Genomic DNA, 20,815 nt, shown 5'->3' with positions numbered 1-20,815 from the left:
AATAAAAACACTTGCGGCACAACACATAAAAAAACTTCCTTTAATCAATACCCAATTTTCAAACGACAAATTATTTATAGCGTATTCTAGGACGTTTTTTTAGATAAGAAATCCATGGTCATTTTAAAAAATTCGTTTGGCTTTTCCGCATGCACCCAGTGTCCTGCGCCCTCGATGTATTTCAATTCCGAATTTGGAAATAATTTCTGGATTTTTGGGTAGTCGCTTCTCCTAAAAAAATCATGAATAAAATTAATGTGGTTTAAATAACAAATAAATATATTTAGTTCGCAAAAAACGTTTCAACATTTTATTGAATTATCTTCTGCTTTAAAAACTAAGAAAAAATTGCTACTGATATTACAGCTATCTATGGTAATCAAAGTTAATAGTCTAAGAGTCAGCGACATTTTATGGTCGTCTATGTCATCGGGGGTTTTGATAAAAAGAATGTGAATGGAAAGGTACTTATGAGGGGCATATAAAACCGTAATGCCGGACAGCAAAATCCTGTGCCAAAGGGCAATTAAAAAATTATTAACAAATAAAAAATGTTTAGGGAGTTATGTTATTATGGATTTAAAAAAGAATTATAAGTATGGAAATATAGCTGGCGATGTATTCACGTTGAACTACAGTCACCGACTTGCTATTTCTCACAAAACAATCGTAGGCGAATGCGCGGTATTCTAACGTCCATGGAAGTGAAAATGACGAAAACGTTTTGAGTTAAGAACACAGAAAATCTCCCTTTAGAAAAGAAAGTTAAATGGAAGGAGCGTGTCGGATTGTTTTGAGGTTATCCGCTCGATCGAGGCGCGGAGCGTAATTTTGCGATGTTGCAGAAATCGTTTTGTCTCATTTATTCTCCGATAGATCGAGGTACTCTGTATTTTTTGACTATGGTTTTTCCCGATTGGCGTTCTCTTCTGGCTACCATTGACATCGCCATCCTCACGTCTTTCGATTTCAATAATTTCGCTGTAAACGTAAAGACTAAAGAAATAAACACTATAAACTTCTTATACCTATTAATATTTAGTGTCCAGTGCTTGTCAAATGAGATTTAGCACACTTCACAAAATAGGAATTAGCTACATATTTATAAATCCAATAACCTCGGGTACTCCAGTGGTGTACTTTCTCGTGTGTTGTGTGCTGTGTTATCTAAGGCTTACTTTTTACTTTGGTCACGAATTTTTAATTATTAACATTGAATTGGTATTACCACCATGGCTATGTTTATGTCCCAGGCTGCACAAACCTATATTCTAGCTACTTGCTTTTTCCAAGAGACGCCAAATATAGACCGCAATGGATAATTAATCTTAAAAACCACTAGTGAAATTGCCCCATAATTCAATCTACCCCTAAAAAGCCACAGAGGCTTGGCCTCATTATTCCTCTTTTGTTTCTTCCAAAAGGTAAGTAAAAAGTTTAAACTTATTTTGTAATATAATGTACCAACTATAAGAAATATAATAAATATTTACTTACAAATATATTTAGGACATATAAAATAGCTAGAAAATTGTAGCGTTTTATTCTTTTTGGTTGCTTTTATAATGTAATAATTTAATATTGTATGAGGATAGTACTGATCGCGACACCTAGTGTAAAGTCGGTTAATGACCTTATAAAAAAATAGGAAGACCTAGATGGCGTTAGCGATTCTTCGCAATTAAGCAATTGATTGGCATCAGGTTTTTTGTCTCTCTCTCTCTCTCTCTGACTAGAGTGATTTTCATATCTGTCTGTCCTTTGTCATTGGTCGTGTACCCCATGCCTAAGGATCAATTTTTTAGGTATCGGCATTTTCCATACTGAGGCATCATAAATTAGAGCTTTATCAGAATTTATTGCTTCTTCATGACGTTATTGATTAGACCTTAGCCAGCTGCTGTCCTTAAATTTGCACAAAGGGTTACCAGGTTAAAGAAGTTAAAAGGAATGTGTAAGCAATGTTAGATTTCTGATTTGTTTCTGTTATTTGGGTTTTGGGACTAGTCATATTGGTTAAATTATATTATTTAATGGTTCCTTAATTTATTAATTATTGTCTAGTGATTAAAGTTCTTTCTTGGCAATTTACATATATTGTAATTTGCCTATCTATCTAAATAATAATTTACTCAATACCTTTTAATTTCACTATTCTGATTTTCATACAGTATTATATGTAAGCAACCGCACTGGAAGGTATATTTATTTTATTTCATTTAGTACATACATGTCGTACAGTGTACTGCTCGGTAGGTTGCTGACTTTGGCCAAAGGGTAGTTACATACTAGCGGGTTATTGATTTCTTTTTATGTTTTATAACTTTGGTGCATAGAGTTTTGATTTCAGGGGTTGTACTTTTAACAATTGTTGTCTTATAATTTTTACACCAATGGTTTATTTAAGTGAAAGTTTAAACAATGAACACTGACCAGAAATTGCATATTTTTATAATATAGTGTTAATAATTGAAGCTTATTTTGTGTTTTACTATATGTTATATTTCTTTACATCCTTTTATTTATGTGATAACCAATTTGCCAGTTAAAGGTTCTTACAACTGCACTTTAAATAAAAACACCAAACTGGATGGCGCCCACAATTTAAAAGGTAAGCATCTCTAGAATAATTCATGCCAACCCACCACCAATTAGTGTCTTCAAACTGATAAGCTGCCGTTAGCCGATATGTGCCACTCTAGACTTTCAACATCAGTCAATTTTTATAAAAAAACAGAAATCTATAATAAGTGGTCATAAAATCCTGCTTTTAAGTATATATTCATAAAGAATCAGCTTTCAAGTTTCTAGGCAGCATATGTACCTCACCTGTAAGCATGATTTCTACTACTTTACATGCGGCTTTTCATTAAGCCAATTATTAAACTTAATCATCTTAACTTTCATTTACACATTAGGCTTTTTATAAAATGTTATAATGTGGCTATACAATTTTTTTCTTGTATTTTCACTCTGATCCACTTTGCATAGAATTATCCCTAACCTTAAACCAATGTAATGGGCTGATCGAAGGCTTATACAAGGAGTATAAGCCTTGGATCAGCTCAGATCTGGGCTCCAAGAGCAAGATGTCTATAAATAATAAACTCCTCTTATAATATAAACAAGTTATAAGAGCGAAACTGCTTTATGGCACCTGCATTTTAACAAATATAACAAAAACAAATTTAAACAAACTAGAGCGGTTTCAAAATAAAGTTTTAAGAATGATAACCAATTTGCCGGTCTACGCAAGAAACATTGATGTACGCGACTGTCGAATGGAGACGATAGAGGAGTTTATTATTAAAAAGCATACAACATCCAAAAAACGGGTCAGGGCCCTTGAAGAGATTGAGAATGATGAACTAAAAAGGTCACTGTTAAAATGGAGGGAAAACCGACCCTGAATTATATTATACGGAAAGTATTACGCACTTTCCGTTTTATTGCACACATTTTAGGCTTTTACAAAAGTTAGTTTAAGTGGTACAACTATTTTGATTATAAAGTTTTACCAAAGGTTTCAGTTATGCAGAAGTGTTGAAAAGCAAAACATTATATTAAAATCTTACTGTATAAAATCCGATTTGCCTCCTCCCACAAACATAGTGGGACCCGTATAGCTTAAATTATGTATATCAGGAAAAGCGGCTAGCTCTTCAAAATGCTCCAGCAACACTTTATTGTTAAAACGCCAAGTGTAGCTGGAAAAATATTTATTTATAATTGAATCCCTAAATTGGAAATCTTATTAAGCTCTACCTTCCTTCAGACTTAGGCACCAAACTCATCAAAATCAACGTCATCAATCCTTTACTTTTTACGATTCTACTTAAACAATTTACGACGTGAGCTTTTGCTTGGTCCGGGGGCAGATTTGGGGGAAACACTAGAGTGTTTAACGTTTTCAGCACTTCGGGAAACACTTTGAAACTGTGGCTCGTACTTATCGGGGAAATGTCACTCACTATAAGCTTTTCAACCAATTCCGGCTAAAAATCATCAATAACACCTTATATAATAAGTTAAAAACGAATTACAGTGGCCAATAGAAGCGTGATTGGATCGGGCCTTCCTTCAAGATAATTATAAAAAGCAACCTCTATGACTAGATAAAAAATATAATACCTATCTTGATCCTTACATATTTAAGGGCAAGCAACATGGCAGTCCTACCGCCAATATCGTGTCCCATAACGACCACTTTTCCCAAACCCATCGATTGCAAAAATTTCAACATGTCCATTACCAGATCGTCATAACTGTTGTCTTTCGAATGAGATGAATCGCCGTGATTCCTCAGATCAACAGCGAATATTAAACGTTTAGGTTTTGAGACTTGATGATACCTTTTAAGGGTGCAATTTCAATTATTATTATTTATAATAGATGTGTACGGTACCTTTTACATAACGTATTAAAATTCGCTTTCGAGCCTAAAATACCATGAACAATCACCAACGGAGCCAGTACATCCTGTTGGTTTATTTTACCGAACATCGAGTCTGTGCTTTGATAAGAAGCGTAGGCCATATCGATAATGCTTCGATAATTTTGATTCGTTTGAGCTAAATCCGCTTTGAACCGCACATTTTTCGGGATACATTTTATTGCGAATATCTTGAAACGAAACGCACTGAAAATTTGGAAAAGTGTCATTTTGACAGACACAGTGTTGTATTTAAATGTTAGACCATATTTCTACCTGCAAGAATAAAGGTCTGATTTATTATTGAATTTTGAGTATATTCGGATATTTGCACTGGCAACCTTTTTTCACCAACAGGAGGCATGAAGTGAATTTATCACTGGCCATTGATACAGATCAGTCTGAAACAAATGGAGGCGTTAGTTGCGCCATATATACCCCATCAATGGATTATGTAGAGTCTTATAAATTGAACTAAGGTACATCAATATCAGGAACAGTTGGAAAATTTTATATGACGCTAGGCCTGTCCTTAAAACTACTAAGAACATACTTAATCAATATGAATCATTTAATCTTTAAAATTTATCAATTGGTAAATATTAATCAAATTAAATTAATGTGACTACAGGAGAGAGTTAATATTTATTTATTTCTGCAGTCCTTTACTAGCAACTAGTTGAGCGTTGAGTTGTTGTTAGCAATAGATACATTGAGTTGTTCTCTTCATTAATTTCATAAATTTTCAAGTTGTTTATGAACAGTAAGTGACAGATTTTTCTGTTTGGTGTCATGCAGATCATGTATCCATACTTGCTGTATAAGAGGCTTATACTGTCTCCTTGGAAAATTTTCTTTTCTTTACAGTCTCGGTAATATATTAAACTTCTCTGATATTTACGTTTAGAGATATTGTTAAATTTTTCATCATATTTTTTAAGAATTCAACTTTAGGTTTATCCATTTTCTAGAGGCATAATGTATGACGAAGAGGAATTAAATGTCTTCTGTTGAAATCTAAATTTAATAATCTAGGCTATCTAGGCAACCGAAAGTTTATCTTTTTTTTTTGTTTATTATTATTATTATTTATTTGTTCATAAGTTTTAACTGTCAAGTATCGACCTTCATAAAAAGATACACGCTGCGTCCACATTTTTGAAAATAAACTGGCTGAAAAAAAACAATATGGGTAGCATTAAGTATCGTTTTGAATAGGAATTAATTTTTTTTGGTAACAATCCTATCGCGCCTATCACAGGCGGTAGTACAGGGTGCGCCAGAGAAACTTACTTATTTGAAAGGTCAATAAAAACAAAAGTAATTCAATTATTGTTTTATTTTTTTTTTTTATTTGACAATACAATATCCCAATTTTTTTTTCATGCAGTCTTGAAAATGACATCGGATAAATGGCGACCTCTATTGCGCATACACTGATAAAGTCGATTTTTGAAATTCGTATCCACTCTTTGCAGCATATCAATCGGTATGTTGGCAATTGCGTCGCGAATGTTGATCTTGAGGTGTGCTACGGTCCGTGGTCGATCGACATAAACCAGAGATTTCAAATAACCTTATAAAAAGAAATCGCATGGAGTCAAATCTGGAGAACGTGCCGGCCATTGGAGATCGCTTCTGAGAGAGATGAGGCGGTCGTGGAAATGTTGTCGCAACAAATTCATTGAATCTCGTGCTGTGTGTGCTGTGGCTCCATCTTGCTGAAACCACACGTTCCTAACGTGCATTTCTTCGAGTTTTGGAAGAAAAAAATCCTCGATCATGTTCCTGTAACGAGCTCCATTCACGGTAACTGCGCGTTCGTTTTCTTCAAAAAAAAAAGGCCCAATTATTCCCATTACCGACATCGCACACCAGATAGTAACTCGCTCACAATTAAGTGGCTTCTGGTGAAGCTCACGTGGATTTGCACCACACCAATAATGCATGTTTTATGTGGAAGTGAGCCTCGTCACTGAAAAAAAACGACCGCGTCTTCAGGCAGGTTGTCAACCAGTATTTCACATGCATTTTGACGGGCAACAAAATCGCGTTCAGTTAATTCTTGCATAACAGCCAATTTATAGGGATGAAATTGAAGGTCTTTATGGAGAATTCGTCGAACAGTGGTGTCAGAAATTCCCAAAGCAGCTGCGTGTTTGCGAGCCGAACGCCGGGGAGAACGCACAACTGACTGCCTCTTTCTTTCGACATTTTTCGGAGTTCTGATGGTCCGTTGAAGTCCATTTCTGGGTTTAGCAATACTTCCACACTCCCGAAATGAGTTAACCCAGGACAGAATCGAATTACGGCCAGGAACGAGTCTGTGGGGAGGAATTTCAAAGCGAGCGCGGAAGGCACGTTGCGTAGCAACAAGTGAGCGACCGTTAGAAAAGAAGCTCTCGACTGCGAATGCCCGCTGCTCTCTAAGTCTCTAGACCAGAGCATGATGGCAACTGACTGGAGGGAGAAACAAACTTGGGAACTTTCCCCTTCAGGTGCGCCCCTCTACCCGCCCAACTCACCGCGCGGAAATTTTTTCAAATAAGTAAGTTTCTCTGGAGCACCCTGTACTTGCATATTTTCAGCTGTTTAATTTCTTTCTTTTCTTGGCATAGGATGATGTTATTTAACAAGATAAGCTAATTTTTGTTGCTTGTTTATAATAGTAATATTTCGTCAGTTATGTTTCACAGTTATATCTGTAACTACTCATCATATCATCAAAATTACTACTCCTTCTGCCTCACTCAGCATTGAGTGCTTCTGCCATAAACAATTCCTTTCATAATGGCATCTTTCCAACATGTTTGAAAGAGGCAGTGGTTATCCCTTTTTATGAGGGTGGAGATTTGAGTGAGCCTTGTAATTTCCGTCCAATTTCTATATTGTCTACCCTCTCCAAGATAGTTGTAAAACTTGCAAAAATCAGAATTTTGTCTTTTTTGCAACAATTGCATTTTATCTGCAAATCAGTTTGGATTTCAAATGGGAAAAGGGACTCATGACGCTTTTTTTTCGGCTTTTTGGAGAGTGTCTATGTGTCCTTAAATTCTGGAGAGTCCGCAGCGGCAGTGTTTTGCGATTTATCCAAGGCATTTGATTGTGTAGATCATTGAAGACTGCTGTCTAAGCTCAATAATTATGGCTTTAGAGGCGTGGCATTGCAATGGCTGGAATCCTATCTGTCTAATCGTACCCAAAGAGTTACACTATCTGGATGTTTATCCGATTCCAGATCCCTTAAAACTGGAGTACCTCAGGGTTCAGTGTTAGAACCACTATTATTTTTGCTCTATGTAAATGATTTGGGTTCATTAAAACTGCAGGGCAAAGTTTGCTGATGATACCACCATTTTATGGAATCATAGAGATTCTGATAATGTTAGCGCCCAGGTTTTTAAGGATCTTAAGATTTTATCGGAGTGGTGTGCTGCAAACAGGCTTGTATTTAATGTGGGCAAAACCTTTATTATGGGATTTAAGTGTGATGTTCAGGGCCTTATTTTAGTGAAAACTCCCCTTTGCAATACAAAGAAAGCTGTAAGTTCCTTGGTATTACCATTCGCTTCGAAGATCATATCCTAAATCTTGCATCAAAATTATCCTCTGAATGCTTTGCAGTAAGAATGGCGGGGCATGAGCTGGGAGGGGTAGTTGCACGTTCAGTGTACTTTTCTCTTATTGAGTCCCATTTTCGTTATGGCTTGCCTTTTTGGGGTTTAAGCAACAAGGGATTATTAAACATAATTTTTGTGATTCAAAAAAAGGCAGTTAGATACCTATATTCCGCTGGGTTAAGAGATTCTTGTAAACCTCTCTTTATATCTCAAAAAATCCTAACTCTTTTTTTCTCTTTTTATCTTAGAAACAGCTATTCTTATTCATAAATGTCCTAAACCTCCCTCTGGTCATATGACTCGCCAGGTTAACGATTTTCCCTTACCAATCCCTACATCCTCCCTCACCAAGAACTCACTTATATACCTTAGCAAAAAAAATTACAACCATGTTCCTCTATGTATCAGACAAATTTTAGAAGTTAAGAAATTCAAAAAGAAATTAAAATCACTTTTATTAGCCAGGGCATATTATAGCCTTGACGGTTTTTTTTAATGATACCTTTTAACCTGTGCTCTGACATCATTTTAGTGTTTTAATTTTGTTTCCTATTAAATATTTTAATTTACTTCCTCTAAATTCTGTTTTATTGACAGCTTTACTTATTTTTAAATCAAATTTATCAAAAAGATGCTTTTTTAAGGTTTTTTCAATCTGTTTTATTATAACTAATTTTGGTAATGTGTGTAAATTTTATGGTAAAATGTTTTAGATGTTATGTTTGTTTGAAATTTAAAGTGAATTTGGAATTTTTTAGTTTTTAGGATGCTTGTACACAAGATTTTGTTTTGTCTTACGCAATATAGCACGTTTTCTTTCTTTCTTTCTTTACTGTTTTGTCCCAGTACATCTTGGCATTGCATTTTGTGCTATAGAGGGCGGTTTAACTTTATAATAAGGTGTTTGACTATCTTGATCATGTGCGATGTTATGTTTTTTAAGAAGTTCTTAAAAACATAATCTTATTATTATGATTATTATTATAAAAATTTTGATTACATATCCGCGCTTCTATATAGCAAATGCCCATTATTCCTAAAGCTTCTAAAAAACAGGTCTGTGTTGAGTCAATAAATTCAAGGGCTAAACGCCGTTGCTATGAAGTTCTATAAAACATTTTCCAACTTATAAACTTCAGTAATTAGGCTGTAAAATCATTGTACAAAAAATAAATACAAAGGGATACTGAGTATCACTCGTACATTATAAAAATCTCGAAAACTACCTACTTCTCTAAACTATACGAGAATATTCACAATATAATGACCTTAAAATAAAAAATGGCGAATTAGTTCTGAAACTAATTTAATTTTATGATTGCATAACGTTCTGACAGACAGTAAAGATAATCTACTTACAGATGCTTAGAAAATCAGTTTTAGCTCCACAAGCTCTTGTCAAGCAATGAATAAAATTTGAACTTTCTGAACTTTTCCTAATTTATGCATAAATATTTCAATTTAAAGTTCAATCTTTAACAAGATTAACCTATTAATATAATAAATTTTATCTTTATATGTATAATGGTTTTATTATAATAGGATTTTTTAGAATTTCGTACTTACGGTAAATGCTGGGATTTTTCGCCTCCTATAAATAAAGTGCTACCAATGTATTGTCTTTCTGAAAGCTGATAATCTGTAATGTGCTCTATATTTTTTATAAGAGCTGGTACATTAACTCTCCATTTAAATCTAAAATGAGCAAAATGTTAATATAAAATAGTAATCGTTGCATTTTTAGTTTTTAGGCTCGACGTTTTGTAAAAACTATTTGTTTCTTTGGGGCATATTTTATATTTATTTGTACAATAATTATTGAGAATAGCGTGATAATCATTACTTCTTTTTAAAATAATGTAAAACAAATATTAACATTTGTACGCTGTGTAAAATGGCTTTGATCGTAAATAAAGCAATTTCAGCTAATATAAGTTGAAAAAATATGCTCATTAAATAAAAAAACTAACGTTACTTAATATTCTTATGAACTGATAACTGATTGATTACCCATTTTTTCCATCTGATGTCAGGTTTGTTAACAAGAACTTTCTGAGATCATTTTCATGGAACTCCTTGGCAAGTTGATCCTCTACAAATCTTCCCGCTTTACTTAGAGGCATGTCCTTGGGCATTTCTATTCTGAAAAAAAAATTGTATTATAAAAACATATACACTACCGGCCAAAAGTAAAGAAACATTTATAAATTTAACAATAATATCTTAACATACAAGATATTATTTTACATTTTTAGTAGAAAATATTTAGCTCTATTGTTGCAGCATAAAAACACATCCTTCTTGTTTGTATTTACCTTATCAGTTGTTAAAATTATTATGCGGACAAAAGTGAATAAACATTCCAAACAAATCTTATTTGGTATTTAAAGTGATTATTTATCATTAGTTTGATCTTAACGTTGAGTGTTAAACTGTCATATACGATTTGTGCAAAATGCCTCGCGGAATAGATCTGAGTATTGATCTCCGAAAATTAATTGTTTCAAAATTTCAAGCTGGTATAAAAACAAAGTGAAATTGCTAGGCAAATTAATCGTTAATCGTAAGATCCGTAGTTTCAAAAACTATTGCTGCTTTTAAAAAATATAATAGTGTGACTACCCGTCCAAGGTATGGACGGCCAAGGAAAACGAATAAAGTTATTGAGAGAAAAATAAAAATGTTGGCAACAGAACATCCCTTTATGCCCGCCACAGAAATGTATAATGAAATACCTGGGGTTTCGGTATCTGTGCGTACTATTCGTCGTCGTTTGACTGAATTTGGACTTTATAGCCGTCGTCCAGCCAAAAAACCATTCATTTCTAAAAAGAATAGATTGGCTAGACTCCAATTTGCACAGGAACATCTTGATTGGACAACCCAAAAGTGGAAAACGGTTCTATTTTCTGATGAAAGTAAGTTCTGCCTATTCGGATCTGATGGAATGAAATGGGTTCGTCGTCCTGCCAATACTAGACCTTATCCAACGGACACCAGAGCAACTGTGAAACATGTAGGAGGCAATATCATGGTTTGGGGTTGCTTTTCCGGATCAGGAGTAGGACCATTAAGAAAAGTTGAAGGAAAAATGGACAGATTTCAATTTTTAAGAATTCTTCAGAATCATATGCTTCCATACGCAGAAGAAAATATGCCGCTTCGATGGTCGTTTCAGCAGGATAACGATCCGATGCATACCGCAAAAGTAGTAAAGAAATGGTTTGAAGACAACAATGTACCCCTTATGAAATGACCCGCACAAAGTCCGGATCTAAACCCGATAGAAAACCCATGGGACAATTTAGATAGGAAAATCAGACAAACAATTAAAGATAAATTTAGAAACCAGGATGATTTGTTCACAGCTCTTCAAGAGGAGTGGAATTCCATTTCAGCAGGTTATATTCACAGCCTAATGAACTCTATGCGAAGTCGGTGTGCTGAAGTTATAAAAAATAAGGGTTTTGCTACATATTATTAGTATTTGTATGTACAACTAACTAATACATTGTGTATAAAAAATAAATAAAAATAGTGTTTCTCCACTTTTGTCTCCTGTAAAAACAAGAATAAAATATATTAGTTGTCACTTGTTTTTTTTTTTAATTTTTTATTGAGGTACTGAAGACTAAAAACAAGAATATATTTAAAAAAAAATTAAAAATTAATGATCAAATACACTAATATAAAAATAAATACAAAAGACACTTTGTTTCTCCACTTTTGTCCGGTAGTGTATGTGTAAGTAGATTAATGCTAGTTAATAAATGAAGATACAGAGAGTGAGAACAAAAACTGAGTCTTGCTTAACTTACTTTTCTAAAGTACTTAGGATATGCACCAATTCCGACTTCCGTGACACTGTACCAATGGGTGATATATCCACCACAATGAGTTTTTCTAGAAACTCTGGCTAAAACATACAAATCTAAGAAATTTGGTCCATCAATTGTTGAAATATTCTATACATATTTTAAAGCAAATAACATGGAGCACCTGCCACCCATTGAGTGTCCCATCAGGGTCATTTTATCAATTTTTCTCTCTTGCAGAAAATGCTTAAGATCCTCAACCATGTGTTCATAGGTGTGTTCTTCTGTGTGCTCACTTTCACCATGATTTCTAAGATCTAATGCTAAAAAAACACAAGTTTTTATGAGTATTTCTGAATGACATAAAGACTAGCTTTTTCTATTATTAAAATGTGTATATAAATTATTATTGCTATTCAGGGCATTTACCGTTCCTTTTGGAGTCATATGGCATAAACTTTTATAATCCAGTATTCATTATTATTTATGAAAAAAATTTAGAGTTGGAGTTGTTGTTGCAGCAAATTTAATTATAAAACATCTCATTGTATAAGAACTGGCCATTTTTAAGGAAAGTACCAATAGGTAATTTGATGAAATGTTATATTATAGAACATTCTAACTTTTAAAAAAAATTGTGGCCAAAGTTCAAAACATTTCGACCCATAAAGCATTTTTAGCCAGTTCTACATTAAATAAAATCTTTGTAAGATTGTTGTGACAAATTCATAAGTAGTTACATATTTTGTTTAAGTTTATTTATTATATGTTTATACATTCAGTCTTTGATAATCCATATATAGAATCACATCAACCACTATTTGCCACAAATCTTATTTGACTACTACTGGTTTTTAAATAAAATTAAAAGAACTAATAAAAAATTTATTACAAGAATCATTTTTAAATAGAAAAATACATTACAATATCAGCTAAACTATAAAAAGAAAACCAAAAAATAGAACAATGAAAATGAAATAAATAAAATTGTGATAAATTATACATAGGTAAAACCTGTAGCAAAAAGAATTAGAGAAACATAAAACACAATAATTTTTATGAATCAAAAACTACACAACATGCATTTGACAATAATGATATAATAAACCGGACTGCTTCCGCAATTTTAGCAGATAAACTACTTTCAAAACTATATAAATTAAAGGAAAGTGCATTTATAATTTTAAATGAAGATAAATGCATAGCTACTTGTTCAGTTGATTTTAACAGTCTTTTACTAAAAAGATAGAACAAAGTATTTTGGAAGAATCAAAGATGTACAAAAAAAATTAGACTTTTATGTATATACAATTTAATTTTAATTACCTTGATAACAATAGTATATTAATTTACCAAAACATTGGTTTAAGTTAGGATTTTGTATTAAATAAATTAGTGTTTTCAATTTTTAGGTGTGATACCTATGGTATTTTCCAAATTGATATTTATTTAAATATGATGGATGTAATGCCCAATAAAATAGGTAACTACATTATAATAAAAAATAAATCTGTGTTCAAATTTAGTTTGACACCAGTATATAATATCCTTGTAGATATTTTGTAAGCATAGATTGAGCCTGTTTCATCAACAGAAAATTATGTTTCCCAGATAATAAAATATTTTTGTAATTTGAATTAAATTCTCTGTATTTAAGATGAGCAGATTAAAGCTAAAGCAAGTTTTAACAATTAGGAACAAATATGTTTACTCTATATGCTGTATTAGACGACCAGAAAAATTAAGATATATGAAGAGTGGAAATTCCAAACGTTCTAAGTGCCTTTAGCTATTTTTTTCAGGAAAGGAAAAAAACTGTCTAAGTCAAATGTTAAGTTAAAAGCTTTATTAAAATGTATTTTACTTGTAACATTGGGGTATATTCGCTCTTAACCTATGTAATTAAAAAGAAAAAAATAACTCCATATGTGCTAAAAAAAACTGTATTTAAAGAACGTTCTATATACCATGGTACTTTATATATAGAACCATTTTAACGGAAAATATATTATTATATAAAACATAACTAACCAAAGAATTATTAATGACATACTAACTTATTACAAATTTTTATTTTAGAATATTTTGGTAATAACCTTTAGCAGTTCCTGGCAAAAAATCCAACATGGCTGACAAATCTTTTTTCTTGCCTTCCGGCAAAAGTGGCTTAGAAATTAATGACATGCAAGCTTTTCCAATATCTTTAGGTTTAGCACCTTTTTTTAGTACATTGATACATTTCCAAGTTTCTATGTCACTGTATGTGGTCTTATACTGAATAATACCTGGATAATCTTTAGGAACTTTTATTATAGTAGCTTTTGATATTGAAAAATTTACTTTTAGTACGGAATCGCAGGCGCTTTTTAGGTCTAAAAAGTATGAATTTTCCATGTCAACTACAGTGAATGGTTCCCCTGTAACTTTAGCTGAAGCAACCACTTACTGTAAATCCCTCGGTGTAAAACACTTTGAGGCCCTTTTCCTTTTTTCAATTATCGCGAAGTCCCGATCACACGATAAGAAGCTATACCCGCTTAATAGAAATTTTTGAACAATCTCTTCAAAATTCCAATTTGCACCAAAAACATCATTAAAAAAATAAGAGTGCGGTTCTTATTTTGTCGTGCACAATTGTCTGACCATAGAACGAGTTTCTTTTTATCAAAAATTTCATAAGAATTCACTAGACGTAAAATGTAGGATCCAACTTCATTGCTTCCACAACAAGCTTTTGTTTCATCCCACATACACATAAAAGCTTTATTTAGATGAGATACATGGATGCCCAGATTATAACAACTCAGTTGCCTACTATAGTACATATTACTATGAGTTAAATTTGGTACCAGTAAAACTTGCTGAAGATCCACAGATATCATACAAAAGTCACAATTGGGAAAACGTGAATCGTAAGAGTCTTTATTCATACATTCAAGGGCTCTCTTATACTTGCTGTGATGAAGTAATTGCTCTCGTTTAGCAGTTACTAATCCAGATCCACTGGAACATGAAATCTTACAAGCAAGCAAATCGCAGGTCCTGCAAGGATCGGTCCTGGGACGGCAAAATGAAACATGTGGAAAACTTTTCAGAAATACTTTTCGATAGAATTTGTAAGTAATTTTGCTTTCTGGATTTTTGCTGGTAAAACTTCTGTAAAGACGACTAATATTAAGATCACTACTTAAATACACTTTGTTACTTTTAGCGCGACCATAGTGACTTTCATCGCATGGAAACGCGTTAACGTGGTGTTTGATTTGCTCCCAATCTTCGTTTGTATACTTTTGGTGATGTGCGTTTCCCTTTCTTTTGTCTGTGTAAGTGATAAGTCCTTCCTGACACCGACTTTATAAAGTTTGTAGACGTCTGTGCGATACTGCAAAAATATCCTGGAAAGTTTGCTTGCACACTTGGAAGGAGCTACCTGTATTATTAGGAACAGAATAACAAATGGTACATTTCCTGCGACTGTTAGTCGGGGTATCATAGGTCCCATGGCGCCTCCGCTTTATTTGTGACATTTGTTATTTGTTCTGCAAGTTGTGATTTTCCATCTTCATAAAATCTTCACGTAATTTGAGTTTCAAATCGAGCGAGATATTTTTGCAGCCGTATTTGCATTTGCAAGTTGCCTGTAACAATAAAAAGTGATTAAATTTACGATAATGATTTTAGTAAGTAACAAAAATATGTAAGTTTTTATTACTGCAGGCACTTACGAAAATGTTTTGACTAAAAATTTCAAAGAGCCCCCCTTGTTATAACTTATAACACAAATTAATCAATTTATTGACATTTTTTATATAAAACTTAAGTGCATTAAAACAAAATACTCACGTTTTTTTGAGGAGGTGGCAGCGCTGGAACACTTTTATTCTTTCGATTTTTATAGGATTTATCAGAAACGCGATTTTTATACTGTTCTGCACGCTTTGAAGTTTTACTGAGTTTACACACATGCTTATCTGTTTTATTTTCCATTTTGTATTGGGTATTTTCTAAGAACTAAGAGAAACGCTTCCCAACCTGAAAGTCCCCAAAACAAAAATATAAACAAAAAATAAATACAAGGCAGTGACTCGAATCTGTTAAACGGACGGCTAATTTTGATAAAATTCGCTGATGGCACATAGAACGTTTGGAAAAATTGTCGCGTACTTAGAACATTGTCATTCTTTAGGTAGGCAACATACCACATTTAAAGGGGTTTGGCACTTGGAACATTTTCAGGGTTGTTGCGATGGCACCTAGAACATTTTTAAGGCAATATCTCTATTTTGAAAAAAAATGGCACTTAGAACGTTTGGAATTTCCACTCTTCATATTATTTATTTTTACCAGTTGTCTGTTTTGTATGAATTATGAAAGAAAATTTAGTACTTAAATTATATTCTAAATTATTCCAGAAACGCCAACAGACAATGGAATAATAAAATGTTCTCTTAAGGATATCGGGAAATAAAAAATAATACTAAATAAAATTAAAAAGTAACTAAGAATAGAGTGATAGTAGACAACAAAAACCTTTTTTCTTAGATTGGAGGCAGTCTTTAGGTAAAAAATTCATCATTTGAGAAAATGAAAAATTCATCTTGGTAGTTTTATAGAGATACTTGGGATTGCTAAAGCTCAAAGGTGATGCAACTCAAATGTTCCAATATTCTGGGCCGCCCAGTAAGACACACTCTATGACTATGATGCTTTTTAAAAGGTTGAATCATCCTAATTTTAAATATGATATATTTTATACAGTTTAATGGAAACTGATGATACTTCTTAAAAAGCAATATTTTTAACTTTAAATAAATGAAAAATGTTAAATTTGAGTCAACTAACCATGGAAAAATAATGTTGATGGCGGTTTGTTTCTTTATTCTGTAATACTGCTATATAATTTGAATATCCTGTAGGTTCTATGTGTCTATATAGTGTAAAACATGTTCTATATATTAGTCTATTATTAAAAGATACTCTACCAACTATTTTCCTAGAGGGTTCAATTTTTTGTGCAAAAGCTTTGCACAGACTAGTCCAGTTTTGTTTTGATCCCAACAATCCATGGAGTATGACAAATGGAGGAGCTTCACTGCTTTTTTGTGCATTGTTGTACTCTGCAGATGAAAGTTTTGCTGCTTTTATTGAATCAGATGTTAGGAAACGTAAAGTCAGTATATTAGGCCGACTTGTTAATAACTTTTGAGTTAACTTATTCATAACTCTATCACAAAACTATTATAAACTAATAAATGTAGTTGCAGATATGTACTTATTATTACTACAAATTATAAATTATAGTTACAAAAAGTTACATAAGCTATTACCAGTTTAATATTTAAAAACAAATCATTGAAATTTAAGTTATAATGGTTTGGGTTGAAACAATATAGAGAATTTAGTATTGCGTCAACACAATCACAAATTTATAATACTTTTGGATGAATTTCGAGTTAAATCTAAAACTCCGTGCCTTTAAAGTTTTAGATAATAATTTTGATTTTTATAATAACAATATAAATATTTTGAAATTTTGTAGGTTAAGTTTAGGATAATTGTTTATATTTTAGGTTATATTCTTGTGTTACCTAAAGCCCTGTCCACATCAAGGTAACTCATTCTTGTGAATCTTTCGTTGTGTTGCTGCAACAGGAAACCTGTGGCTACAGCAGTGCAATAGGTAGGTATTTATATTTTCTGAACATCTAAGACATAATTCAATGCATCGAAATTGTCAATTAAATAATAAATATACAAAAAGGAATGAAAATCATGTTACGACTCCTGTAATGATTATAATATCTCAAAACCTAACAAAGAACCTGGATTTTTTTAAAATTTTACATGGACATTGGAGTATATATGTATATATTTATGACACCATAATTTTTTTCCTTTTTAAAGATTTCTCGACATGACTCTCTATAAGGAATTCTAACCATGGTGTGGATAATGCGTTTTTAACAGATCAATACCCTTTCAATAGTGCAGGAGTTATCCCAAGCAAACAAACTATAGGCGAAAGTAGAATATACTGCAGTGTAAGAAAAGGTTTTTAAGTAATAGTATGTAAGTATCTACAAAATATCCAAGCTGAAAAATTGCATAGTTACTACAAACTTATTTGCCACAAGTCCACCTGTTCATGTTAGGACAAATGATTTTCTTGGGTAACTCAAGCAAGTGTGAAAAAGATAAAACTGATATTTACACTGTTAATTCGAAGACCATTTTATTAACACCAGTAAAAAAGATCAAGTAGTTATAACCTGAGACAATTTCCAATATATCATGAGCAAATAAGGTGACATAATAATTGTCATCACTGATACTTCCTTGTGGAACACCAGTTTCAATCTGGATTAAAGTTGATAAATATGATTTAAGACATCTATAGGCAGATTCTCTTACACTTACAGTTTTTCTTAGAAACCAAGTGTGGTTTACAGTATCAAATGCTTTAAATCAAAACCAAACTGATGGCATGACAAAATGTTAAAAGTATCAAGAAATGCGACTAATCTTTTTTATAAGACTTAGCGAAAGGTTTTGAGAACACAGATAATAAGCCAATAGGCCTGTAATTATCAGTTAATGGAGAAAAAATATGCATAATTACACTTACCCACACTTACCATCCGTTCGACCTGAGCTTTTGAGTGAGATTGATTTTACAAGCTCAACCGTTTCGCTTTCCTATAAGAAATTAATAATATAGCATGAGAGACTAGCGTTAGGCATTTTTATGGTTATACGTGCATCGATATATCTATATATATCTCCATTGAAACGCCTCCTATTAACACTTCGGTTCCTTCTCTGATGTACTTATTTCGAATTTTTAAACAAGTAATTTTCTTAATAGTACCAGAAGTGTGTGATGCTATTATGTGAATATTGTTACATGATCAGATTGTTACATGTTTTCACTTCGTGAGCGTATACCTTTTTGTATTTCAGGAATTACATTTTCGTGTTAATTTAAAAGCTGTTCATTTTCTTCAGGAATAATATTGTTGTATTAACTGTCGTCTTGTATCCCTTTATTAGCGTCGTTATTAATATTATCATTAGAACTGATTCGAATCAATCAATCACATGCTTTATTGTCAAAAAATTCCAAAATTTTGTAGACAAAGCTAATAAAAAAAAACATATAAGAACAAAACAAAACAAAACACACAATAGAAATAAAAAATAAATACGTGCAAAACTGTACAGAAACAATCTACCTGATCAATATACATCATGATGTATAAAATGTCAATAAAAATAAACACAATAGTCAATAACAGTAAATTAATTAAATACAGAATGAAAGTGCAATTCATTTACTAAAAAAACTAATATATTCTCTATTTTAAGATATAAAAAGAGCCAGTGTGTGTGTTATACCCAAAAAGTTATCCTAGAAAAAAATCCTCCACTGCGTACAAGGCTTTTTCCAGAAAGTACGCCTTCAAAGCATTATGAAATCGAGGAAAAGAAGTAATTGATTTAATTTCCAGAGGCAAATGATTATGCATCTTTTTGGCTCTGTATAGAATAGAGCTTTTTACTCTTAACTCGGACCGAGGGGTTTGCAGATAAAGATCATGCACTGCGTTGCGAAGTGAATAATTGTGAGACGACCTACTTGGCATTTCTGACTTATGTTTGCGTTGATTCCAATATGAATAAAGGGGGAAGAGTAAGTATGTTATATTTTTTAAAGATTTCTTGACAGTGAGCTCTGCTATTAACTCCAAGCAGATACCGAACTGCTCTCTTTTGGAGTTTAAAGATGCGCTCAAATTGAGTCACACCGCATGTGCCTCAGAATGGAAGGGCGTAACGTAGATGTGACTCAAAAAGGGCATAATAAACTGTTCTTGATGTTTGAAAACTTAATTCCCTGGAAACTGATCTTAACGCAGCAAAACATGCTGAACTTAATTTTTTATATAAGGCATCAATATGCAAGTCCCATTTTAGGAAGTAGTCAACATTAAGTCCTAAGAACTTTTGATTCAACGACGTCCAATCTGGTGTTGTTAAGTACAAAGGGTTGAATAGTAGTTTTATATGATAAGACTTTAGTTTTTGAGACATTTAGGCACAGAAGATTAGAATCGCACCGCGATTCAATGGTAATTAAGTCATTAGAAATCGAGAGTCATGTTCCTAAAAAAAAACATATACGTTTAGCCTCAAATCTATAATAAAATCATACAGCCTGTCAGGAGGGCAGGCGCAAGTTCCTAAGGGGATGATAGCTGACATAATTTGGAATATTTTAAACTAAACATTGCAAGTTGTGCAATAAATATTCAAATTTCACACTTAATAGCTAATACAGCGCAAGTTACAATTCATATTTAAATTTGAAAATTTATTCTATTTTGTCTAATATTCGTATTTAATTAATAAAATACCATGAATTTCAAGCGCACGTGTGAACTGAGAGAAAAAATAGAGATATTGAGACGTGAAAACTAACTGAATTTTCCTAGATGCACAGAGTTATACATCATTCCACGAGGCCCTTTACCTGCTGTCAGTTAAGTTGAAGTAACCTGCTGTTTTGTTGTTCGTTATTTTGATTTTTATGGAGTAACTTTATTCTTATGCATGATAACGCCACATACCGCGACAATGCCTCAAGGTTACTTCAACGATGTATACATTTCTATCTTGGAGTGGCCAGCGTTTAGTCCAGATACGAACCCAATTGATCATATTACTAAGAAGAACTATTAAAAATGCTCCTTTGCAGTTTTTGCTAGCAATACCTTTCATTTTTCAATAATTTAAAGCCTCTTCAGCAAACTACCAATTTATGTGCTTCTGTAGTGTTACACCAAAAGACTTATTTTTCAAATAAGTGATTGATTCTTATTAAACCTTATTTATTTATTAAAACCGTTTTCGTGCCCGTGAGTGTATATTATAATAAAAAAAAATTCACA

The 20,815-nt window shown here is 32.6% G+C and overlaps 1 protein-coding gene across 1 annotated transcript; it reads right to left on the bottom strand.

Annotated features, from left to right (window-relative positions):
- Positions 1–26: 26 nt before the first annotated feature.
- Positions 27–17,300, bottom strand: LOC126738800 (uncharacterized). Its single transcript, XM_050444238.1, has 12 exons — positions 16,850–17,300; positions 12,024–12,190; positions 11,871–11,968; positions 10,063–10,194; positions 9,619–9,747; positions 4,813–4,833; positions 4,767–4,773; positions 4,406–4,704; positions 4,148–4,352; positions 3,766–3,995; positions 3,576–3,707; positions 27–231 (listed from the first exon to the last, which is right to left on the bottom strand). The coding sequence occupies exons 1-12, from the start codon at positions 17,085–17,087 to the stop codon at positions 87–89; spliced, it is 1,803 nt and encodes a 600-aa protein (XP_050300195.1). The 5' UTR covers positions 17,088–17,300; the 3' UTR covers positions 27–86.
- Positions 17,301–20,815: the final 3,515 nt, after the last annotated feature.

This window comes from Anthonomus grandis, chromosome 7 (genome assembly GCF_022605725.1).
Source record: "Anthonomus grandis grandis chromosome 7, icAntGran1.3, whole genome shotgun sequence".
NCBI lineage: Eukaryota > Metazoa > Arthropoda > Insecta > Coleoptera > Curculionidae > Anthonomus > Anthonomus grandis.
Note: the sequence above shows the minus strand (reverse complement) of the source record. Positions and strands in the feature narration are given on the sequence as shown.

Bases quoted from the DNA above. Each gene is read 5' to 3' on its own strand.
- LOC126738800 (XM_050444238.1), bottom strand. From the start codon at position 17,087: ATGAATAAGTTAACTCAAAAGTTATTAACAAGTCGGCCTAATATACTG. The intron at 12,191-16,849 runs GTAGAGTATCTT...GTGTTTTTTTAG, and splicing joins ACCCTCTAGGAAAATAGTTG to CATTAGATCTTAGAAATCAT. The intron at 10,195-11,870 runs GTAAGTTAAGCA...TTTTTTTTTCAG, and splicing joins ATCCTAAGTACTTTAGAAAA to AATAGAAATGCCCAAGGACA.